Here is a 24,331-nt window from a genome sequence, read left to right as displayed (position 1 = left end):
GCCCCTTCCTGTGTTGTAACTATCCTGTGGTTTCTCCATGACCCATGCTGCAATCACATCACCTGCACTGGCAGCCCAATTTCTAAATGGGATGCTGGTTTTCATTTAACTAATTTCAGCTTTAGTATTTAATTAGCTTAGTTTTTATTTAAACTAATTACTTGATCTATTTTAAGTTACAGGTGGATTAAATCAAATATTTACCTTTATTGTCGTAGTGGTGGCCTGGGTGAATACTATCAAACACAACTGTGATCATTTTTAAGCAGGTAGTGAAGAGGTTGCTGTAAAAACAGGACATGCTGGAAATACTGAGCCGGTCAAGCAACATCAATGGTGAGAGAAGCAGAGTTAACTTATCAGGTTGATGGCCTTTCATCAAAAATTGTGAAAGGTTATTGACCTGTAACATTAACTCTGTTTCTGTCTCCAAACAGGTGCAAGAAATGGTTCCATCAAGATAAAATTAAAAGAGAGGCTACCTTCTAGCTGTTTGGCAAGGTTGGGGTCTCCTTTGGTTACTGATTACTTTGAACTCAAAGGGCTATCCAGCTAATGCAAAACTTTATTTTTAACCCTGCCACCTTACAAGTGGATGCCACCAGTTTTGTTACCCATGTGTTCATGTCTGCTGCCATTTTAATCCTGCAGAAATAGAACACGAAAGGTGCCCACAACAGGCTAGTGTGCACCTCGTTAGAATTAAAAACCCAGGTTCTGATGACCACGATATGATTTAACAAAGAATTGTCTGAATCTGCACAGTCCCCAAGCCAGTAGCAAAATCTAACATCAAGCAGAGGTATGTTTCATCCAAAAAACATGTTCTAATCTTTCCTTAGGCTGGGAGAAGCAGGAGTCCTGGGTTTCTCTTCTACTGGCCCCCAATCAACTTACTTAACTGCCAGGCACCATTCCTGCCATCACATATATCACTGAACATCCTGAGAGTGTGTCCATCAACAGAGGAATGGCAAGAACTGGCATCAACAATTGTGATGTCTCTTGTAACAATGCAACACCTATACTACAGAAGCAAAGTACCGCCATCGCTGGAAATATGAAATAAAAACAGAAAGTAATGGAAGCATTCAGCAGGTCTGGCAACATCTATGGAGACAGAAACAGAGTTAATGTTTCAGGTTAACAACCTTGCAAATTTTTTTGATGAAAGGTCATCAATCTGAAAAGTTAACTCTGCTTCCCTCTCCACAGATGTTGCTTGGCCTGCTAAGTACTTCCAACATATTCTGTTTTTACAGCAACATGTTTTAAGAGTGATCAGTATCAGATATCCTGATTTCTAACACCAGCATACTCCCAGCATATGATCAAATGTGATGGCTTATCTTGCTGTACAGCAGGTCAGTCAATAGCGCTACAAGTGCTCAGAGTGCTAAAAGAAGCAGTGCCCACCATTGTGACAAGATCACAGGCAGAATTTTACATTCAGCGTGCGGACGCGTGCCCGACACACTGGAATGTAAAATTACGCACGATGTCGGGCGTGCGTCCAGGCACCACTGCAAACTGTCGCAATATTTCACTAGGCGGGCGCGCTATGAGGAAGGAGGCGTGCCTACCATTAATTAACGGGCCAGTTAAGGCCTTTGAGGCTCCAACTGTCTTTGATTTTATGCAGCCCGTGCGAATTTCAGGGCACCACACGGGCACAACAGCAGGCGGGTAGGCCACATTTTCAAAAACATCATCCACACGCAGTATAAGAGGAGTGAGTGGGCTTGCTAATGCGAGTTGTTAGTACTTTAGCTTATAACTTACTGCTGCTTGCTTGTGTGAACAGGACAACTTCATTTCGCTTCAGAGCTGCTTTGACAGAAATAACAGGCTTCAATTCAGGACTCCGGAGGAGTCATAACACTTGGGGCCTTCCAGGTATCTGACAGCCTTCCCTTACCCTGGAAATGAGGATTGTGGTCTCCACTGGAGGCACCTCCTCTGAGGAGGGAGGGCCAGAAGAGGGAGGAGGCCAGGTGTCCCTATTTAGCCTCCAAGGGAGTGACCTGTGGGAGAACAGGCACAGGCACAAGCGGCGCAGGGCCAACGGGAAGTCCAAGGCGGAAGGGGCCGCGGAAGACACTGCCAGGGTTTACAGGCAGAGATGCAGCTGCCTCAATGTGTCTGAGGTGCAATGCCAAAGGAGGCTCCGCCTCTCAAGGGAGACTGTGACCTCCATTTGTCAGGTGATCCGGCCTGAAATCAGCTCCGACTGTGTGGGTGGACACCCCATGCCAGTGGCATGGAAGGTCACAGTGATCCTCAACTTCTATGCCTCCCACTCTTTCCAGGGGTCAGTGGGTGATCTTTGCAGAGTCTCCCAATCAGTTGCCCACAGTTGTGTCAAGCTCTGTTCAGGCATGCTTTGACTTTCATTCACTACCGCACAGACAAGGCCAGCCAGACAGAGCGAGCCAGAGGCTTTGCTGCGATTGCTGGGTTCCCCCACATCCAGGATGCAATCGACTGCGCACATAAAGGCGCCAGCGGGTGAGCCGGGTGCCTTCATCAACAGGAAGGGGTTCCACTCCATGAATGGACAGATAGTGGCCATAGGAATGCAGATTCTGCAAATCTGTGCAAGGTATCCAGGCAGCTCCCACGACACTTACATCCTGGGACACTCCCAGATGCCGAGGTTCTTCAGTGCTCCAGCCCGGTTGGATGGATGGCTGCTGGGTGACAAGGGCTATCCCCTTAAAAGGTGGCTCATGATGCCTCTCCGCCATCCAAGAACAGAGGCCGAGCAGCAGTACAATAGAAGCCACACCTCCACAAGGTCGGTAGTAGAGGGAACCATCGGTCTTCTCAAGATGTGCTTCCGATGCCTGGACCGCTCAGGGGGCACACTGCAATACCCCCCACATAGTGGTTGCATGCTGCACTCTCCACAATCTGGCATTGGAAAGGGGGGACATGGTGGAGGAAGAAGATGTTGACGCAGCTGCTCAAGTAGCAGACGTTGAGTCCAGTAGTGAGTCCAAGGATGAGCACATTCAGGAGAAAGCAGGATAGACGCTGACCTGGGCAACCTCCAGGGAGGCAGGGACACCCAGGAGGCTTTGGTCCAACGCTCCTCCAGCAAGCCTACCGAAGATGAACAAGCCAGGGCTACAGGCTCCATACTCAATACTTGACAGGAACATTTGCTTGGTGAACAACATGCACTATGTGCCATTTCAATAAAGTTCAATGACAAACAAGTCACTCATAACGTCATGGGTTACCCTGCACCTGCAGAACTAATGAAGCACCCAGTGGCTTGTTGAACACAAACACATTTAATGGTGTGGTGCCTAGCATACATAAAACAAATTAAATGTAAAGATGTTCTCCATCACACCTACTAACAAACAACGTAAAAGTGGGGGAAAAAATATCAGCAGTGATAAGCCCGTGTTGTGCTTAAGGTGCTTTAAGTTTTCGTTTGCAGGTGCTACATCTAGGTGCTCCCCACTCGCTGGCACCGGCTTTGGAGACAGCCTGCTCACTCTGCTGTCCTGTTGGCCTTGATGGCCTTGGCGGGTGTCCCCTGGCCCATGGAGCCTGTGCTAGCCCCAACTGGGAGGGAGCAGCCAGTGCCACGGCTGGCATCTCCCCAGTCTCTGCAGCCTCATCATATGCTATGGTCACTGGCAGAGAGGCAAACGAGCTGCTGCCATCATCCAGAGTGCCCTGAGAGGAGTCCGCAGAGACAAGCAGCAGCTCGTATGCCAATGTCAGGTCGCTTTGGACCTCCCTGCTCACCATTGATGGATGGGAACCTAGCTGGGATACTGGGTGCCCAATCCATCTCTCACACTGACAATAACCACCTGAGGTTATTGCTGCTGTGCGGGCTTGCAGGTCCAAGCGCATCCCCAGGAAGCCCTAATTCAGCTCCTGGAGGAGCCTCTCCATGAGAGTCGCCAGTCTCTCCATGGAGGCAGTGCACTCGGCCATGAGGGTCATTGCATTGCTCTTGCTCCACATGGACTCCTCCACAATGGAGACCATGGCACGCATTCCCTCACGTATCTCCGCTAGAGCCTCCCGCACACCCTGCTGGACTTCCAGCAGCTGCTGCCTCAGGGGCGACTCCAGAGGCTCATCAACAGCCACCGACTGAGCACGTTCCTGGTCCCCAGCAGTCCTCCAACTGCCGGCGCCCTGGGCACTCTCTGCCTCCGCCTGCACCTCAAACGAATGTGACGTGGCCTCACCGCTGTGCACCGAGATACTATCCAATGATCCAATGCCCACCGGGTGCTGGTATCTGCACTGGTGTCTGCCTGGCTGATGCATTTCTATCGTGTGTCCTCTGTGGTGAGCAGTCCTTTCAGGCTCCTGACCCCAACAGGCTGCTGGTGAGTCTGAAAGGAAGAACAAGGGCATGTCATTAGTTGAAGTAGATACCTGTTACTGTGCATGCCTGGTACCCAAATCAGGGTGCCCTCGTCTTTCCATTATCAATGGGGATTCCATGTTCGAGGCTCACATCAATATACAGACAACAGCGGAATGGCTGCTATTACAGACATTCTGACCTCAGTGAACTGCACTTTTAACTGCCTGTGTCGCCCCAACCTCACTGCGGCCAGCTGACCTAGGTGCATGGTGCCTCTCCAGGGCCTCCTGTTTGTATCTGGTCAAGATTAGAAGGCAGTCCTCCACCAGTCCGCAACCTTTCAGCGTTGTTGCGGGAGATCTTCTCCTAAAAGGAAAGAGGAACATTGAGTAATCCACCCTGTTCCTGCATTGCCGTTGCATCCTGGCCTACTCCACATGAGGAATACCTCGCAGGGCTCAGCCGATTCGTGACCCTGGAGCCGCAATACACTCGTTCCAAGCAGCCAAGGCTCAATCCCTTGCCCAGATGCTGCCTCATAGACATTTGTCACTCACACTCTAAGAACTCTGAAGTCCGGCGGGTAGGCACTCCTAATTGCTGTGCTAAGTGACCCATGCCATCACGGTACTCACCCCTCCCAGTCGCAGAAGATCATTGAAGCACTTATGGCACTGCACCCACGTGCACCTCACCACATCACGGGAGCTCACCCTGGATGCCACCTCCTCCCAGGCACTTTTGGTGAGGTGGGGGGGCCTCCTCCTCCCATCCCCGGGGACAAGTATATCCCGGCGTGCTGTCACCTCCACCAGGGGGCAGCGAGACACTCATCGGAAATACGCAGGGCAGACTGCCCCACCGACCTGCCCTCTCGCCTGCCATGTTCAGCACTGACGTTCTCCATAACAGGGGCTCTCCGAGTCAATGGCAGCCTTCACATGGCTGCCACGGCCGCTTTTGAATCGGCCGTTGGGTCACCATTGGACTTAATTGGCCCACCCACGTAAAATGGCTGTGCGGAGCCGATCACGGGCAGCAGTTGGGTCCCACCCAGCCTGCCCGACCAATGTAAAATCCTGGCCCACGTTACCGGTCCCTTGTGTTTCCTGAAGTAAGCAATCCATGCATTTGTGATGGGAAAAGGAACCCCACTTTCAAGCAATTGTACATGGACCCTGGACTGACCAAGATTACTGAAATTGAACAGACCTTTCTCATTTTAGATTTGCATACATCACTATTTTATCTCTACAGCATGGCTTGGCAAGGAAGATCAGTTAACTTTAGTCAATCTCTAATCTATGCAATGTCTGACATAGATGAGATTCACTTACAAAAATTGAGAAAGTGTTGCATTATTCATTGATTAAAAAAATCATTAAAATGTATAAAAAGCAAAATAAACTGCAGTCCCAAAATTTCTGCTTTGAATCACCATATTTTTTCTCCTATTCTTTCATGTGCCTTGTGCTAATTATGATTTTCTAACAAATGTGGCAGTCAGCCATTCAACTGCAGGGATACAGGCTGACTCCCTAACCTAGAAACAGGATGCAGGAAGGTGTCAAAGGGGCCAGATGGTGCAAAAGTGGTTACAGATTGTAATGGGGGTTGTAAAGGGAGTTAGAAAATAGTGAGAAACTAGGGGAGGGCTAGAAAAGAGAGGAAAGGCTAAAAGGTGCAAGGAAAGCCAATGGGTTTGAGAGGCAACAAGGTGTGAATGGGGCTGGAGGATGATGGATTTGGGTTAGAGAGTATGAAAGAATCTAGAATGGGTGAGGGGTTACAAGACATGCAAGGGGCTAGAGGGGCTCATCAGATCTTTCGCTCCTGGTCAAAAACAGGTAGCTTGTGTTCTGGGCCTTCACCAATGATAGAGCCAAGTTCAGGAATGTGTTTTTTCCTAAACTCATTTCCTACAATTTCCTCCCAACTCAGGTCTCCCAGGTCACATCCCAACTTGCTTCCCGACACTGCTAATTTTAACAAACCATTAGGTCTCAAGAATCAAACTGCTTTTTCCAATGGGGTTGCTAGCCTCTGCTTTGCAGTTACCTGCGACATATCGAAGATTAGTAACTCATCAAGGTAGGAAAAAGTGAACAAAGCAAAAGTGTCCTTTCAAGCTTCACGTAAAATGAAGTTTGCCAGAGGTTCAATATTAAATCATCTTGCTCAAACATTAAACGTGTTACATATTTATTTATTAATCGCTCCTAGAATTAAAAATTACTGAAAATAAATGCAAATGGTTCTGTTTTTCTCTCAACAGGAGCCTATATAATTCGGCCCAAGATTCAAAGCAACAACCACACAAAGTGAAGGAAGTACTGCCCCACACATCACCATCCAACTCAGAATGCAGCATAAAATAGAACAGAGAGACAAACAGGTCCCATGTAATCTTATTAAACACTTGCTGGATTAACAGTACCTGCCCATTCTTTAGACCAACTAACAGGCCTTCTCTTCCTGATGGTCCTCCGATGATCTTAATGTAGCGAATGAGTGACTCCATTAGCCATTCTCTCTCCTTCACACCACTGAATGACAAGCACTGCAATCTCTTCTCCTACATGGGACATAAGGAAGGCATTAGTGAAGATGTAAGTGATTGACTTAAAGTGCCATTTATTCAAAAAAGCACTAGAGAAGTTAACTGTGCAAGCCTCAAAGTCTGGATTAAATGCAGCCAAAGCAAAACATCACACTTAATAGAAGTCTCACTTAAGACAAACTTCTTTCCTGGTCTTAGTGGAAACTATTCCAATGGGCGAGGCAGCTAAAACTTCAAATGACAAATGGCTTTGTTGATGCCCACAACTTGTAAAAAGATTTATTTTCAGTTTCTACACTGCTTACAATATTGTTCCCAAATCTGGGCTTTCGTATTAATTCTAATTTAAACATCTGCCCTCCCAGCACCGATCCCTCACAGTCAGTTTCTGTTTGAGGGAGCTGACCAGCAGATTTAGCCTGTCCTCTCAGCTCAGGAATGGGGTGCGACAATTGGATGATCTAAAGGGACAAAGAAGACTTACTTTAAAAATGGGGAAGGGGAGAAATATAAAAGAGCTCTTTTTAACTGCAGCTACCAAATTAAGAATGAACTCTTCCTTCAAATTCAAAATCATGAAGTGTATTTCAATTACTCATTTCCTCTTTCTAAATTTGAGTGTTAAATAAAGTGTCCTCTTCTCTATAGGTACTGACCTTTACTACGGCACAGCTCTATGGGTCTAAATCACCCTCTTAAATCTTGCCATAAATATATTCTTCATATGTGAGCCTGGGCTCTTATTTGATTATTTTATTATATGTGAGTCTTTTATTTCATGAAATCTCTTCAGCTCAGTTTCTGCTGTCTTTTAAAATCACTTCAAGTGTGGTATTCAATATGCCATCTTATGTTTCCCAGCTGTGAAACAGATCTGTGAGGTCTTCAGACATGGTAATGTAATTCAGTGTCTAGTGATTGACCTAGTTTAGCTATTAAACATCAAGGGCATGGTGTGAACATATTTTCATACCTAGACTAGAGAAATCCATTGACATTTCAACCAGAGAAACAATTTGTAACAACTTTCAAATTTGAGTTGGTTATCTGAGAATACTGTGAATATGAAATGACTTCATATTCCCATGTGTTCCCTTAATTAGATTTTTAAATATTCAGCATTCTAAATTTACAGAGTTAGAAGTATTGCAGAGGACAAACTTTTAAAAGTTAAGAACAAAGTCCAGTAAAGGCATCGTGTGTAAAGAGGTGCCAGCCAAGTTTCTTCCTGACCTTTTGTCCTGAATTAGCTGATTTTGGCTGTCGCAACATTTTGGGTCCTATAATGAACCACAACATCTCCAATCTGGACAGTAGGTGAGGTTGGGGATGATGGAATTCAGATTGGGTGTTCCTTCCTGACTGCTTCCAGAGACCCGGCCAGGAAATTGATTTGTGCAGACATTTGGTAAGGACAGTACTGACTTCTGGTGCACCTTCTCAAGGTGAATTAGCCTGTTAGCATCCAATGCTTGGACTCACACATGAGGAATGGTCACTCAATCTAAGGGATCAGTATGTCATGGAACCACAAGTTATTAACCTCAGGCCAGTGATAATAAAAGGAAAGCAAACAGTCATCAAAAATAGAAAATGCAAAACTTCCAGAGCAACCCAAGTACAGCGTCAACCATGCATAAAGTGACAAATTCTTAATTTTGCAGTTTCTGCTTGTGCAGCTGGAGCTGGCTAAGGAGTTTTAATGCATTCACTTTTGTCAGTATTATTACATTATTTTGATAATAAGAAAAGAGGCTGCATCATAAGTATATGAAGAGGACAAAGACTGGCATTTTATGACTGGAGAACCAGTTGATTAGGTTATTAAGAAGCAGATTGCACAGCATGTGCACTGTATCTGGGTGGTGTAAACACTATGTGCCACAAAGTGATATGACAGGAATTTCCACCTACAGTTCCTTGCCCAGTGACTTCTTGACTTTAGTTGTTTTGGCTGACAGGCTTGAGGAGCGAGCTGGAGGGCAAGCTACTCAGATACCTTATGTGCACCCAGCATGTAGCTCAAGAAGAATGGGAAGCTGTCTGCCAGTCTGTCTGTCTTTGAACAGGAGTAAATTAGTTCCATTATAATAAAACATGTTCCATTCACACACCATTGTTAACTCTTTACAGTAAGAGAAAAGAATACAAAAAAAACAAGAAAGCAAACTTGTACATATAGCCTTCCTCATATAGCTCTCATTGTCCTCGGCATCTCCCAAAGTCAATGAATTACCTTGTACTATAGTCACTGCTTGGTAAAAGCAGCAGCCAATTGACATACAGCAACAGTAGTTGATGCAATATCTACAACCAGTTACATTTATATAGTGCGTTTATCTTAATTAAATGTCCCAAGATACACCACAGGAGTGAGATAAAGCACAATTTGACACTGAGCCACATACAGAAAGCTAGACCAACAGTTATATAGTGCTGTTCATGAATAGATGATGTACCAAAGTGCTATGCATCCTCTAAACCTAGTGTTGTAATGTAGGAAAAGGGCCAACCAACTTGCACACAGCAAGGTCCCACAAACAATAATGTAATAATGACAAAATAACATGCTTTTGTGAAGTTGATTGAAGAATAAATATTGGTCAGGACACTGGGGATAACTCCTCTACTCTGCTTCAAAATGGTGCCATGCGGTTTCTTTACATCCACTTGAGAGGCAGACAGGGCTGGGTTTAATGTCTCATTCAATAGACGTACCACAGACAGTACAGCACTCCCTCAGCACGACACTCAATTTTTTTGCTCAAGTCCTGAAGTGGGGCTTAAACCCAGAACCTTCTGATTCAGAGGAGAGTGCACTACCAACTAAGATACTGCGACACACTAAAGGAGATAATAGATGACAAAAACTTGATCACAGTTAGATTTGAAAATGTGACTCACAGGAGAGAAGAGAGTTAGAAAGGCTGAGAGCTTTAGGAAGGGAATTCCAGCACTTAGGGCCTAGGCAGAAGGAAGGGCCATTAATTGCTCTGCCATTGAAACTGGAGATGCTCAAGAGACCAGAATTAGAGGACAACAGATATCTCAGACAGTTATGGGGCTGGAGGTTATAGAGATAGGGAAGGGCGAAGCTTCAGAGAGATTTTGAAACAAGGATGAGAATTTTAAAATCGAGCTTAACTGGCAGCCAATACAGTTCAGCAAACACAGAGGTGATGGGTGGATGTGGCTTGTTGCAAGTAAGGGCATGAGCAACAGAATTTTAGATGACCTCAAGCTCAGAGGGTAGAACGTGGGAGGCTGGCCAAAAGTGCATTGGAATAGTGAAGCAAAGAGATAACAGAGAATGTAGGTTTCAGCAGATGAGCTGGGGCAGGTGCTCAGTCAGGCAATGTTACTGAGGTGGAAATAGGTAGTCTTAGCGATGGCATCAGTATGATGGTATCAGTATTCGCCAGAAGTATATTTCTGATTCAAGGTTGTGAAGACTGGTTCAGCCTCAAACAGTTGCCAGGGAGAGGAATGGAGTCGTTGGCTAGGAAACAGAGTTTGTAACAAAGGCAATGGATATATCTTCCCAATATTTTTTGTTCATCCTGTACAGGAGGTCAGATAAGAAGTCTGATAATTTAGGGACAGCGGAAGAGTCAAGAGAGGCGGTGGTGGTGTACAGCTGGGTGTCCTCAGCGTACATGTGAAAACTACCGCTGTGCATTTGGTCATGTCACCGAGGGGCATAAAGTTGAAGGCCAAAGGACAGCAGAAGTAATAGTGTGGAAGTGGAAGAGAAGCCATTGCAGGCGATTCACTGGCTATAGTTAGATAGGCTGGAACCATGCCAGTGCAGTCCCACCCAACTGGACAATGGTGGAGAACCACTGAGGATGGCACGGATCAACCATGCCAAAGGCTACAGACAGGTCAAAAAGATGAGACATCTTAGTTTACATCTGTCACAGTCAAATAAGATTTGTGACTTTGATAAGAGTTATTACGCCAGGGGCAGAAACTTGACTGGAGGGATTCAAACATGGATTTTCAGAAAAGAGAGGCATGGATTTAGGAGGCCGCAACATGTTCAACAATGGATTTGATTCCACTCTACGGAAGTTGAAAGGTTCTTTGGCTATCTCCATCCCATTTCCTGTACTTCTGCCCATGCTCCTTCCCCTCCCTCCCAAAACTAAGACAGGGTCCTCCTTTGTCCACTTTATATTCTTCTGGGCTCAACATTTACAGTTCAGCAATTTTAGACAATAACCACAGTTCCCCTTTTTTGGGACAAAGCTGTTGGTGATGATTCTGCTGTTGCCATTCATGCCTCCTCTAGAACCATATTTTGTTTTTTCGATTGCCTCATTACCACTTCCTTTTGCCTTGCATAATCATCCCTTATGTCATTTACTCACTCCTGGCTTCCATGCTTTCAAAGACGTTCACTTTTGTGCTCTACTCCCCCCATCCCCCTCCACTTTTCCTGTCTCTGTGCTTGATAAAACCTGTTACATCTCTAATTTTTGTCAAGTCTGCCGAAAAGTCGAAGGCCTGAAATGTTAACTCGGTTTCTCACTCTACGGGTGCTGCACGATCTGCTGAGCGTTTTCAGCATTTTCTGTTTTTATTTCAGATTTCCACCATCCACAGTGCTTTGCTTCTTTCAAAGTTCTAGATTTCTATCTAATGATATTTATTGACAGTTTGAAAATGTTACCTGAAAGTACTTTAATAATTAAACATTTAGGGAAAAACATTGTTTGGAAACTCAACCAAGTTGGATGTCTGCTATAATAAAGTAACTATACTGACTATGATAAGCCTATGAACTGAAACTTCCATTAGTCGACATACCAGGCACAAGATAAGGTGCTGGGAGCATACAACTAATAGGTTGCATTCAAATTTCTTAGCAATCTTCTCCTTCACGCGGTAATGCATGTCAGTGTTATCTTCTGAAAAGAGCTCATAGATCAGGATTTTTTCCGGTAGCTGGATTGCTAGTCGGTTTTTATAGATAGCAATCTTCTTCACTAGTTCCCTGCATCTGATCCGCACTAGGAAACAGGAAAATGTACATGGTAAGTGCAGTGACCAGGCATTATCAGAGAGCATGCTCTTGAACTGATTAAACTGACTGCTAAATGTATAATTCTTTGCCATGAGCTGATGACCCTATGCTTATTTAAGAAAACTATCACAAGGGATTGGATTTGTTGCCTCCTCCTAAAATGCATCAGTTTGAATTACTTCACTATAAGGAACAACCAGCTTGCATTTAGATAACATCTTATACATTTTGATGTGGTCTCAAAGTGTTTCCAGTCAATTAATTCATTTTGACATCTTGGGCAGAATTTTCAGGACGTTGGGCCGGCGCGGTTGGTGGGCTCAGGAGCAGCTGGGAAACGGCCTGTCGCCTGCGATCAGCCCCCAACCACAATTTCATGCTGGCTGGCCAACTAACGGCCAGCCAGCATGAAAGGAGCGTCAAAAGCCTCAGGGCTGCCGGGGTGGGGGGGCGCGAACGCTGAAGTCAGCGCAGGCGTGGAGGAGTGCGGGAGAGCTGCCTCAGGGAACTGAAGAATTTAAACCCATCAAATAAAGATTTTAAAATGCAGAAAAATATATCCACACATCGGACTCACTCACCTAAACAACAGGTTTTAAAAATTCAGCCCAAACGTTTTTATTATTTTTTAAATTAATATCGGAAACCTCATGCCACTCTTGGGTGAGGTTTCCTCAAAATTGCAAAGGCCACCTGGCCAATTCACTCACCCGCCAACCATAACGCTGGATGAGCAGCAAAAAATTGCCATCAATTACTACTTTAATGGCCTTAATAGGCCTCTTAATTGTCGGCGAGTGCACTGCCAACTCTCGCGTGCACCAGCCGGCTGAAATGTTGCCTGAGTGCATGATAACGTCAGGCCGCTCGGCCTATGTCATCATGCATTATTTTACACGCACCTGCCCATGGGATGTAAAATTCTGTCCTGAGTCACTGCTGTTTTAACCACAGCAAGATTCCAGAAACAATATAATTAATTGGCACAATGAACTCTGACCCCACTGTTATTCCTGGGCTCAGTGTTACTTCTACGATTTTTAGTGAGTTTCAGGCTTCAAAAAAAATGTTTTTGAATAAGAACTAGGCCCTTGAACAAATAACATGCTGCTGCAGGATTTAAAGCAAGTTTCATTGAGGTTTATTTTGTCTCACTGAAAGTGATTAGTGTTTGCACCAGGATCAGAGGGAAGATGTTCCTGAGACATTGGATGCTCAGAAATGGTGACCAGAGTAAGGCAATCAGTCTGCGCTATGGCCAATGACTGCCTGTTCAGGCACTGGCCAGAAAAGGCTTGACTGTGAGTACAATCACTACTACAAATCCACCATGGGAAGTAAGAGAGATAAAAAAATAGCTGTTTTTTCAGTCATGAAAATAACTGGGGAAAGGATTTTAGGAGTGGCAGGGCACATCACACTTTTCTTATGTGCTGGTGATGGACAAGCTATTAAGCACATATTTGGAAAATTTAGGTTATGATGACAACATAAATAATGTAACAGAGTAAGGGGTTTCGGAGACTGAAGAACAAAGTTGCTTTTAGATAAATTTGTAGTGACTGAACAGTCACAAATAAATCTGGGAGGCTGATATGTTCCCACTGTATAGAGTGAGGCCATAGCAACGACTCTGGTGATTAGAAAAATTAGTCTGATCTCAAGACGGGCATTCATGAGTCAAATTTAAGTATTTCATATTATTAATTGATGTAAGTCATAGAATTCCAAACGGTTACTTTCATTATAAAAAGCCTCAATTTGAATTAGATCATGCAACAACTTGCACCTTCATCAACATAAACAATCACTTCTGTTAAAGAAGGCCACAATTTCAGTTTGTACCCTTGATTTAAGAAAAACTGCAGCAAATGAAAAGCAGGTCGGTCATCATCTATAAAGAGAATGGACAAGCTAGCAGCTGAAATGTGTTTTTAATTTGAGCATGCTGAAAAAAAGAGACATGCTATCAAAGCTTTTCATCTTGCACTCATTAATACAAATGCAAAAATGCCAAATTTCAAAGGAAATAGCAGTCTATATTGCATGAGAAAAGAGGTGCCGATTGGTTGGCAGGTCGGCTCTGATTGGTCAAGATGTTGCCAACCAATCAGCACCCCTTTTCCACTGCAGTATAAATTGCTGTTCCCTTTGAAATCTGGTATTCGTGTCTGTTCTGATGAGTGCAAGATGAAAAGTTTTGACAGCATGTCTCTTTTTCTCATCAATATTTAAGTCTGTCCTACCAAGCAACTATTTGTATTTATGATCCTTCAATTTTTCCTTTCTCCCGATGGTTGCTGACTCATCAATTGCTTAGTTGTAGGATTTTCTACGTTTAAGAACTGCACTTCTTTGCCTTTTATTTGTTATATCTAGATTAATCTGATACATATCGGAAACGGGTTGACTTGATTTCAAAGCTGCAGAGCATTAATTACAGCTGTTGATGCATCAGTAATTTATTGCGGTGATTACTAAGATAATCATTTAACTACAATAGTATGGGGAAACCAAATGCCAACACCTTTGCTTAAAAACTCACCTTTCTGCTCTGTGATGAGATGTTGGACAATGACATCAGTCATGCTGTCTCTATAAGCATAGCGGTCCTTGTACAGACCGTGCACCGTGCTAAAAATGATTTGGTAAAAGGCAATTGTACCATCTTGGCAGCCTACAACCTTGGAAGAGAATACAGAACCATTGGCATGCAGTCATCATCCACAAGAGTAACAAGACAAAGAGAAGCAGCAATATGTAAACCTCCAAAATATAACTGAGGCATAATCTAATTAAATAGCAGAATAGATTTGAGAGACTGAATGGTCTATTCCTGGTTCTATGAAATACAAACAACAAGTGAAATTTCAACCTGCTACACTGTTTGAATTATGTCACCAGTTAATGTTTAATCATTACTGAAGTTTTACAATCATAGAGTCAATACTGAAAACAGAAAAAATGGATGCCATCAAGTGGTTCAAAATGTGAGTGCATTCACCTGCAGAAACTAACCAAAAAACTGAGAAATAATTAAAAATTGCAATGACAATAGATACTATTCCTTGATCCTCACAATTCTGTCTAAATATGCACTCAATATGGATAAATAAATGTACAGATTAAAACACTGGAGATTGTGAACGGTACAGCTGGATTAGTGACAATCCTAATTCGAATAATTAAAGTACACTGGCCCAGATATTTGAGCATGCCCATTTTTGACAGGTGTGGAACACAGGAGGCGCCCGAATGGCAAGGCCCAAAGTGTTCCTGATTTTGGATTTCGGGCATCATTTCGACTGAGTCAGTGAGTTACAGGGATTCAGTGAGAGGAGAGTCAGAGGAAGATTTCCTGGAGAAATATGTTCAAACGTCAGGTTGCTTCAACAACAGATAAGTAAGGAAGTGCAGTAACTGTGTCAGAAGGATGGACAACCGGGTCAGAAGATGGCGATGGCTGAGGATAAGGGTAGTGTAGGGGGAAGCAACGATGATCAGCAATAGCCCACATTCTTTCAATGGGGGGGAAGGGTGTAGGAGGGGCATTCCCATTTCCACATTCAAATAAATAAATTTTAAAAATTTATCTTGTTAATTGTCACATTCAGCTATCCCTTTAAGGATCAGGTGTTAGGCCCATGTCAGCTTTGTTTTCCTATGTATAGCTGACACCAGCTGCTTCAGAGAAACTATTCTTGTGGGGGCAGAGGGGTGGTGCTTCAAACAGGCGTTAGGCCTCTTATTTGGAAATGCAAAGAGCCAACATCTGTTCCAGGGGTGGACCATCAACATTGTCTTTTTTTTGGCCTTTATCAAAATGGCAAGCAGTGTATTTCCAGTTCGTAATGAGCAAACTATGCCCGACCTCCATATCTGAAGGCTTGGGAGGCCATGGAGACACTGTAAATTGGCACTGCTCAGCTGAGTTTCTAAGCCACTGTAAGGGACAGGATGAGTCTGAAAAGAAAACTTTCTGACGTATTTTCACTGAGTTAAAGCAAGAGGATGTACATTCAGTTTTGAAATATATGGAAAGTTTTGTCATGGTCGTCAAATCACGAGCCATCCAGAATATCATACAGAAAAATAGATATCTCAAGAATGCTGCTGGACAAGTCAAGCTAAATATTTTGCATTATTATTACAAAAGAACATTGGCTGAACTTGAGGAGTATAAACTGTGCTTAAAGACTACATTTAGCAAAGATGAACTGATAAAAACCTTACAACATAATTGGAGTCTGGCTTCACCCTGCAGGTCCACACCCAGGATTGCTGTTCTCCAATGTTACCAAGGCGAACTCCATCTTTCGTGTACAAAGAGACTTGCTTATCGGAGCCTCCCATCACGATATATTCTCCTTTTGTGAAGTAGCTGACACAGCAGGGGTCAAAATTCAGTGCCCTGTCTTTTCCAATCTGTAATTCAGATACAATTCGATATTATGCAAAATGTAATCAGATTTATCTGGTTCAGCTTTTCAATTTTAAACAATTTAGTTTTAAGAATTTAAACTAAACAAAGTGTAAGTAATCAGCTCAATCTAGATGAGAATTCCCACTAACTAAAGCGCCATAAATTTAAAATAAAGAAGTGTATGGCCAACGAGTTGGGAAGTATCTAACAGCTAAGAGGATTAATGCAGTATATCAACGCCATGTTGCAAGAATTACGAAGGAAAAGTTAAACTCATGGGTTGAAATTATCCAATCTAGTACATTCACAAAAACGTTACCTGGTCAAACTTTTTTTAAAAATAGGACACAAGGGAATTTCATTTGAATTTGTTCCCATGGCCATTACTAATACTGCACAGCACAATTTGACTCACTTAGAAATTATTTTCAAGTTGTAACCAAGAATCCTAGCCTTTAATGCTAACATGCAGTTCTCACAAAACATGTCTATGCATTTGAAAAAAGACATGTATTGGCATAGCTCCTTTCATAACCTCAGGACATTCCGAAGCGTTTTACAGCCAAAGAAGTACTTTGTAGTGTGGAGTAACATGGTACGTAAGAATGGCATTCACCATAAGGAAGAGATGAAATTCTTCTAATTTTTTTATTCATTCAACGGACATGGACATCACTAGCAAAGCCAGCACTTATTGCTCATCACTAATCGTCCTCAAGGAGGTGGTGGTGAGTGTTTCCAGGAACCACTGCAGTCCCTGCAGTGAGAGTCCTCATACACCCAATAGTTCCAGGATTTTTGATGAAGGATTGAAAACATTTCCAAGAGGATGGTGTGTGACTTTCAGGTGGTATCATTCCATGTGTCTGCTATTCTTGCTTTCTTAGATGGTACACACTGCAATTACATTACACCAATGGTAGAGAGAATGGATGCTTAAGTTGGTGGTTGGGGCACCAATCGGGGTGCTCTGTCTTGGGTGGTGTCAAGCTTTGTGAGTGTTGTTGGAGCTGCATTCGTCTAAGGTGGGGAGAGTACTCTTTCACATTCCTGACTTGCGCCTTGTAGATGGTGGACAGGCTTTGGGGAGTTGAGTTGCTCACTGGAGAATAACCACTTTCGGACTTGCTGTTTATCCACAGTATTTATGTAACTGGTCCAGTTAAATATGTGGTAAATGAAGACGCCCCACTTCCCCAACCCTCAATGTTGATGGTGAGAGATTTGACGATGGTAATGCCATTGAATTTCAAGGGGAGATAGTTAGACTCTCTTTTGTTGGAGATGATCACAGCCAGGCATTTGTGTGGTGTAAATGTTACTTGCCATTTATCAGCCCAAGCGTGTATGTTGTCGAGATTTTGCTGCATGTGGGCACAAATGCTTCATTACCTGAGAAATCCGAGGAATTGAGAATGGTACTTGGTGTGCAACCATTAGCATGTATCCTTACTTCTGACCTTATGGTGGAAGGAAGGTCTTTGATGAAACAGCTGAAGATGGTTGAATCTAGGAAAACCACCCTGAGGAACTCCTACAGTGATGTGCTTTGGCTGAGAAGATTGGCCTCCAAAGGAACCATCTTACTTTGTGCTAGCTATGACTCTAAACAGCGTAGGGCTTTTTTCCCTGATTCCCAATGACTTCAGTTTTGCTAGGACTCCTTCATGCCACACTTGATGAAAAGCAGCAGCCTTGACATCAAGGCCAGTCACTCTCACCTCGGCTCTGAGGAATTCAGCTCTTCTATTCAAGTTTAGGTCAAGGCTGCAACAAGGTCTGGAGCCAAGAGATATTGGTGAAACCCAAACTGGGCATTGGCGAGCACACTATTGGCGAATTAATGCCACCTGATACTGCTATTGGTGATACCTTCCATCACTTTGCTGATGAGTGAGAATAGGCTGATTGAGTGGTAATCAGCCAAATTGGATTTGTCCTACTTTTGTGTTTAGGACATGCTGGGCAATTTTTTCACTTTGTCAGGTAGATGCCAGAGTTGTAGGTGTACTGGAAAAGCTTAGCTAGAAGCGTGGCTAACTCTTGAGCACAAGAATTCAGCATTACATCTGGGATGTTATCATAATCTGTAGCCTTTTCTATATCCAGTGTACCCTACCATTTCTTGATATCACATAAAGTGCAATGAATTGGCTGACAACTGCGATGGTGGGGACTTCAGGAGAAGGTAGAGATAGGTCATCCACTCAGCGCTTGTGGCTCAAACTGGCTGTGAATGCTTAAGTCATCCCTTTTGCGCTCTCCTGCTGGATTTGGCCATCACTGAAGTTGGAGATGTTCATGGAGTCTCATCCACTTGTTACTTGTTAATTGTCTATTACCGTTCTTGATTTAATATGACAGGACTGAATTAGTTTGATCTGATTTGTTGATTGTAGAATCGCTTAACTCTGTCTATATCATTCTGCTTCCACTGTTTAACATGCACTTAATCATAAGTAGTAGCTTCGCCAGGTTGGTACCTCATTTATTTTTAGGTATGCCTGGTGCTGCTCCTAGCACGTTACCTTTACTTCTCATCAATGATCCCTCTAATTTTTCTTTGCCATGCCTGGCCTGCTTGTTGCGCTGTGCAGTTCCTGTAAGATTGCCAGGCACATGCACATCTTGGAAGGAATGTTCCAAATGCAGACAATCTGTTTGCTCCCTGCGCAGTACATTCCAGATAACTGTGTGTCCATGCACCCATGCAACTTAGAACTTGAAACATGTTAATGGTAAATTAAGGATATGCAGGCCATCAGGTTATGTATTGAGGTGGAATACAATTCTGCTGCTGCCGATGGCCCGTAACATCTCATAAATGTCCCGCAACATCTCATAAGTGCCCAGTTTTGAATAGCTAAATCTGTTCTGAATCATTCCCATTTAGCACAGACATAGTGCCATGCAACACAATGGAAGGTATTCTCAGTGTGAAAACAAAAGTTCATCTCTCCAAGGACTGTGTGATGTATATCAATACATAACAATACTGTCATGGGCAGATGCATTTGCAGCAAGTAAATTGGAAAGGATAGGTAAAGAAAGCTTTCCTCTCCTGTTGGTTCTCTCACTACATGCCACAATCTCAGTCTGCCAGATATAGCCTTCAGGACTCAGCTTGGTCAGTAGTGGTGCTCTTCGTGATGGACACTGAAGTTCCCTACCCAGCATACACTGTGCTTTTGCTACCCTCACTACTTGCCCATGTTCGACCTGATGCTATGAAACTTCATGGGGTCTGGAGTCTATGTTGAAGTTTTCCGGGGCACTCCCTCCCAACTATACACCATTGTCTGGTCAGTCTGTCCTGCCAGTGGGACAGGGCATACCCAGGGATGGTGATGGAGGAGTCCACAGTGTTAACTGAAAAGTACGTCAGACTATTGCTTGATTTGTCTAAGGTGCAATTCTCACTATTTTGGTACAAGTCTCCAGTTGTCACTCAGGAGGACCATACAGTGTCGACAAGGCTGGATGTGCCTTTTTCATGTCCAAATCTAATATTTGGTCATGGACAGGTGGTTCTTCAGGTCTTAATCTCATTTTTGTAGCACTTTGATATAACAGCAAAGTTTGCTAGTCCATTTCAGAGGGCAGTCAACCACACTGCCATAGGGGAAGGATACTGCCATAGGTCTGGAGTCACATGTAGGCCAGACGGGGTAAGGTCAGCAGATTTCCTTCCCCAAAGGGCATTGGTAAGCCAGATGGGTTTTTACAACAATCTGGTAATTACATGGTCGCCATTATTGATACTAGCTTTCATTACAGCTTTTTTTCAATTAATTGAATTTAAATTCCCCAACTCCATGGTAGGATCTGAACTCACGTGTCCAAAGTATTAGCACAGGGCCCTGGGTGACCAGTAAAGTAACAAAACTATAATGCTGCGTACCCACGCCTCACTGCTGACCAATATTACACATCTTAAAGTAGTTTGGTCAGGGAGTGACATAAGCAGAGAGATAGAAGGCCATTTACCCTTTCCCTCAGTGAGTGTGGTGGGAGAAGGGTGGTAATTTTACCAAAGCGGGGAAAACTGAAATTTAAAATCTAAAGCCAAGGAAGAATGTAACAAAATAGTATTCGGATATGAATTCTGTTTGTTGTAGCAACTACAGTTTAATAATTGCTGGAAGAGATATGCCACCCAGCTGCCTGAAACATGGAGGTATAGACATCATAATGCCATACAGCATGCATACAGAGACAACTGACACTACCATCACAGCATCTCTAACCTATGAACAGCCAGTGTGATGTGGATGTAATGTGTTTCACTGGGCACAAATGAGGTTTACCTTTTGTGGTGATATTCAAACATCTATTGGTCTGCTTTAACTGTGTTCAGGATTTGAGATTTTGGGACATTCTCTAGCAAAAGTAAGGCTGAGTTTTAATTTCTGGGAAAGTGTATGGTAATTGGGTTTCCTAGCTATGATATTAGACTTCTGGGAAATGGGCCTCTGACAGGTTGCTAGGGAAACAGGAGCTAATTGGGAGATTGGATTTCAGCCTGTGGTCAGAACAGACACACGGCTCTTGGTGTTTAAGATATTTGAGCCAGTGGTCAGGACAGAGTGTGGCTGTGAAGCAATGTATGTGAAACCTTGCCCATTGGTTTCTTGCATTGGGGTCATTTGGTTCTTTTAAGTTATTGGTCTCCAGGGGCATTGCAACACTTTCTGATTGCAACATGTCATCAGATGGAAACACCAAGCATAGTCAAGGTGATTCCCAACAGAGAAGGGCATCTCTTGTGGCAGAGTCAAAAGCAACACAGGCCCAGGTCTGGGAACAGGTTGCCAGCAGCCTCTCTTGGCCAGGAAGGGGAAATCTAATGAAGGTTAAGTAAGTAATTTCAAAAATATGAGCAAATAAAACATAAAGCTCAAAATTCTTTTCTTTACTCTAGGGTCTGCAGTTTTAAAAGTGTTATGGATTTTACAATAAAAAAGTAGGATAGAAGGCAACATAAAAAACTTACCAAAACGACTTAAATTGCAAGCATACACTTTATTCATATGCTTTGAATGTTTGTCATTTACTAAGGTGCCCGAGTTCTACTTCATAAGACAGGAAGCCAATAATAAAGAAACATTTTTCCTGAGCCAGCATTTTTATTGCCAATCCCTAACTGCCCTCAAGAAGGTGGTGGTGCGCTGCCTTCTTGAACTGCTGCAATCTCCATGGTGTGGGTACATAGTGCTGCTTGGGAGGGAGTTCCACAATTTTGACACAGCGACAGTGATGGAACAGCGATATATTTCCAAGTCAGGATCGTGAGTATCTTGGAGGGGAACTTGCAGGTGATAGCGTTCCCATCTATCTGCTGCCCTTGTCCTTCTAGGTGGTAGAGGTTGTGGGTTTTTAAGGTGCTGTCGAAGGAGCCTTGGTGGGTTACTGCAGTTCATCTCAACCCACAATCAGAGTTCAGGGTCTGCATGAATTTACACAGGCACAAACTTGTGCTGAAAAATGATGTTAGAGGTATCTCAAACACAGAAAATATTGCTTAGGGTTAAGGGTTCATCTGGATCCTTGAAATAAGAGGGGCAGCTTATGGCGTCTGGCATTAGTTAAACTTGCGCATGTACCCTTCAGCTCAAAAAATGTTTGGTCATCAAGTTTCTGAAAATGCAAGTTGATAATGGCAGTAACGGAAACAGGACATCTCGGATTGGAGTGAAAAGGGCAACCAAATAGGGTATCTGCAGGGCAGAGGGGGTGGGGTTGCCTTGTTAGTAAGAAATGAAATTAAATCGATAGCAAGAAATGATGTAGGGTCAGATGATGTAGAATCTGTGTGGGTAGAGTTGAGGAACCACAAAGGTAAAAAAACCATAATGGGAGTTATGTACAGGCCTCCGAGCAGTAGTCAAGATGTAGGGCACAAGATACACCGGGAGATAGAAAAGGTGTGTAAGAAAGGCAAGGTTACAGTGATCATGGGGGATTTCAATATGCAGGTAGACTGGGAAAATCAGGTTGGTAGTGGATCCCAAGAAAAGGAATTTGTGGAATGTCTCCGAGATGGCTTTTTGGAGCAGCTTGTGGTGGAGCCCACTAGGGAACAGGCAATTCTAGATTTAGTGATGTGTAATGAGGCAGATTTGATAAGAGAGCTTAAGGTGAAGGAACCCTTAGGAGGAAGTGACCATAATATGATAGAATTTACCCTGCAATTTGAGAGGAAAAAGCTGGAATCAGATGTAACGGTATTACAGTTGAATAAAGGCAACTACAAAGGCATGAGGGAGGAGCTGGCCAGAATTGACTGGGAGATGAGCCTAGCAAGAAAGACAGTGGAACAGCAATGGCAGGAGTTTCTGGGAGTAATTTGGGAGACACAGCAAAAATTCATCCCTAGGAAGAAGAAGCATACTAAAGGGAGGACAAGGCAACCATGGCTGACAAGGGAAGTCAGGGACAGCATAAAAGCTAACGAGAAAGCATACAATGCGGCGAAGAGCAGTGGGAAACCAGGGGATTGGGAAGCCTACAAAGACCAACAGAGGACAACTAAAAAAGAAATAAGGAAGGAGAAGATTAAATATGAGGGTAAACTAGCCAGTAATATAAAAGAAGATTGCAAGAGTTTTTTTAGATATATAAAGGGTAAGAGGGAGGCAAAAGTGGACATTGGGCCGCTGGAAAGTGATGCTGGAGAAGTAGTAGTGGGGAACAAAGAAATGGCGGAGGAACTGAATAGGTACTTTGCATCAGTCTTCACAGTGGAAGAAACAAGTAACATCCCCAAAGTTCAAGAGAGTTGGGGGGGCAGAGGTGAGTATGGTGGCCATTACCAAGGAGAAGGTGCTAGGAAAACTGAAAGGTCTGAAGGTGGATAAATCACCTGGACCAGATGGATTACACCCCAGAGTTCTGAAGGAGATAGCTGAAGAGATAGTGGAGGCGTTAATGGTGATCTTTCAGGAATCACTGGAGTCAGGGAGGGACTGGAAAATCGCTAATGTAACCCCCCTGTTTAAGAAGGGAGTGAGGCAAAAGACGGGAAATTACAGGCCGATTAGCCTGACCTCAGTCGTTGGTAAGATTTTAGAGTCCATTATTAAGGATGAGATTTCAGAATACTTGCAAGTGCATGGTAAAATCGGGCAAAGTCAACATGGTTTCATCAAGGGGAGGTCATGCCTGACAAATCTGTTTGAATTCTTTGAGGAGGTAACGAGTAGGTTAGACAAAGGAGAGCCAATGGATGTTATCTACTTGGACTTCCAGAAGGCCTTTGACAAGGTGCCGCACAGGAGGCTGCTCAGTAAGATAAGAGCCCATGGTGTTAGAGGCAAGGTACTAGCATGGATAGAAGATTGGCTGTCTGGGCAGGAGGCAGAGAATGGGGATAAGTGGGTCCTTCTCAGGATGGCAGCCGATGACTAGTGGAGTTCCACAGGGGTCAGTGTTGGGACCACAACTTTTCACTTTATACGTTAATGATCTAGATGAAGGAACTGAGGGCATCCTGGCTAAGTTTGCAGATGATATAAAGATAGGTGGAGGGACAGGTAGTATTGAGGAGGCGGGGAGGCTGCAGAAGGATTTGGACAGGTTAGGAGAATGGGCAAAGAAGTGGCAGATGGAATACAATGTGGGGAAGTGTGAGGTCATGCACTTTGGTAGGAAGAATAGAGGCATAGGCTATTTTCTAAAAGGAGAGAGAATTCAGAAATCTGGAGTGCAAAGGGACTTGGGAGTCCTAGTCCAGGATTCTCTTAAGGCTAACTTGCAGGTTGAGTCAGTAGTTAGGAAGGCAAATGCAATGTTGGCATTTATTTCAAGAGGACTAGAATATAAAAGCAAGGATGTGCTGCTGAGGCTTTAAAAGGCTCTGGTCAGACCACATTTAGAATATTGTGAGCAATTTTGGGCCCTGTATCTCAGGAAGGATGTGCTGGCCCTAGAGAGGGTCCAGAGGAGGTTCACGAGAATGATCCCAGGAATGAAAGG

General features: G+C 43.8%; 1 protein-coding gene across 2 annotated transcripts in view; it reads right to left on the bottom strand.

The window, feature by feature from the left end:
- ift122 (intraflagellar transport 122 homolog (Chlamydomonas)) overlaps window positions 1-24,331 on the bottom strand; it is a 171,980-nt gene that overhangs the window by 101,443 nt on the left and 46,206 nt on the right. For both annotated transcript variants that reach the window (XM_041191120.1, XM_041191121.1), the window contains exons 9-12: window positions 16,168-16,359; window positions 14,480-14,618; window positions 11,718-11,920; window positions 6,783-6,920 (exon numbers count right to left, since the gene is read on the bottom strand). In XM_041191120.1, the coding sequence (XP_041047054.1) occupies window positions 6,783-6,920; window positions 11,718-11,920; window positions 14,480-14,618; window positions 16,168-16,359 (672 nt within the window). The remainder of the gene's footprint in view (window positions 1-6,782; window positions 6,921-11,717; window positions 11,921-14,479; window positions 14,619-16,167; window positions 16,360-24,331) is intronic.

Source organism: Carcharodon carcharias, chromosome 7 (genome assembly GCF_017639515.1).
Source record: "Carcharodon carcharias isolate sCarCar2 chromosome 7, sCarCar2.pri, whole genome shotgun sequence".
NCBI lineage: Eukaryota > Metazoa > Chordata > Chondrichthyes > Lamniformes > Lamnidae > Carcharodon > Carcharodon carcharias.
This window is presented reverse-complemented; position numbering and strand designations above follow the sequence as displayed.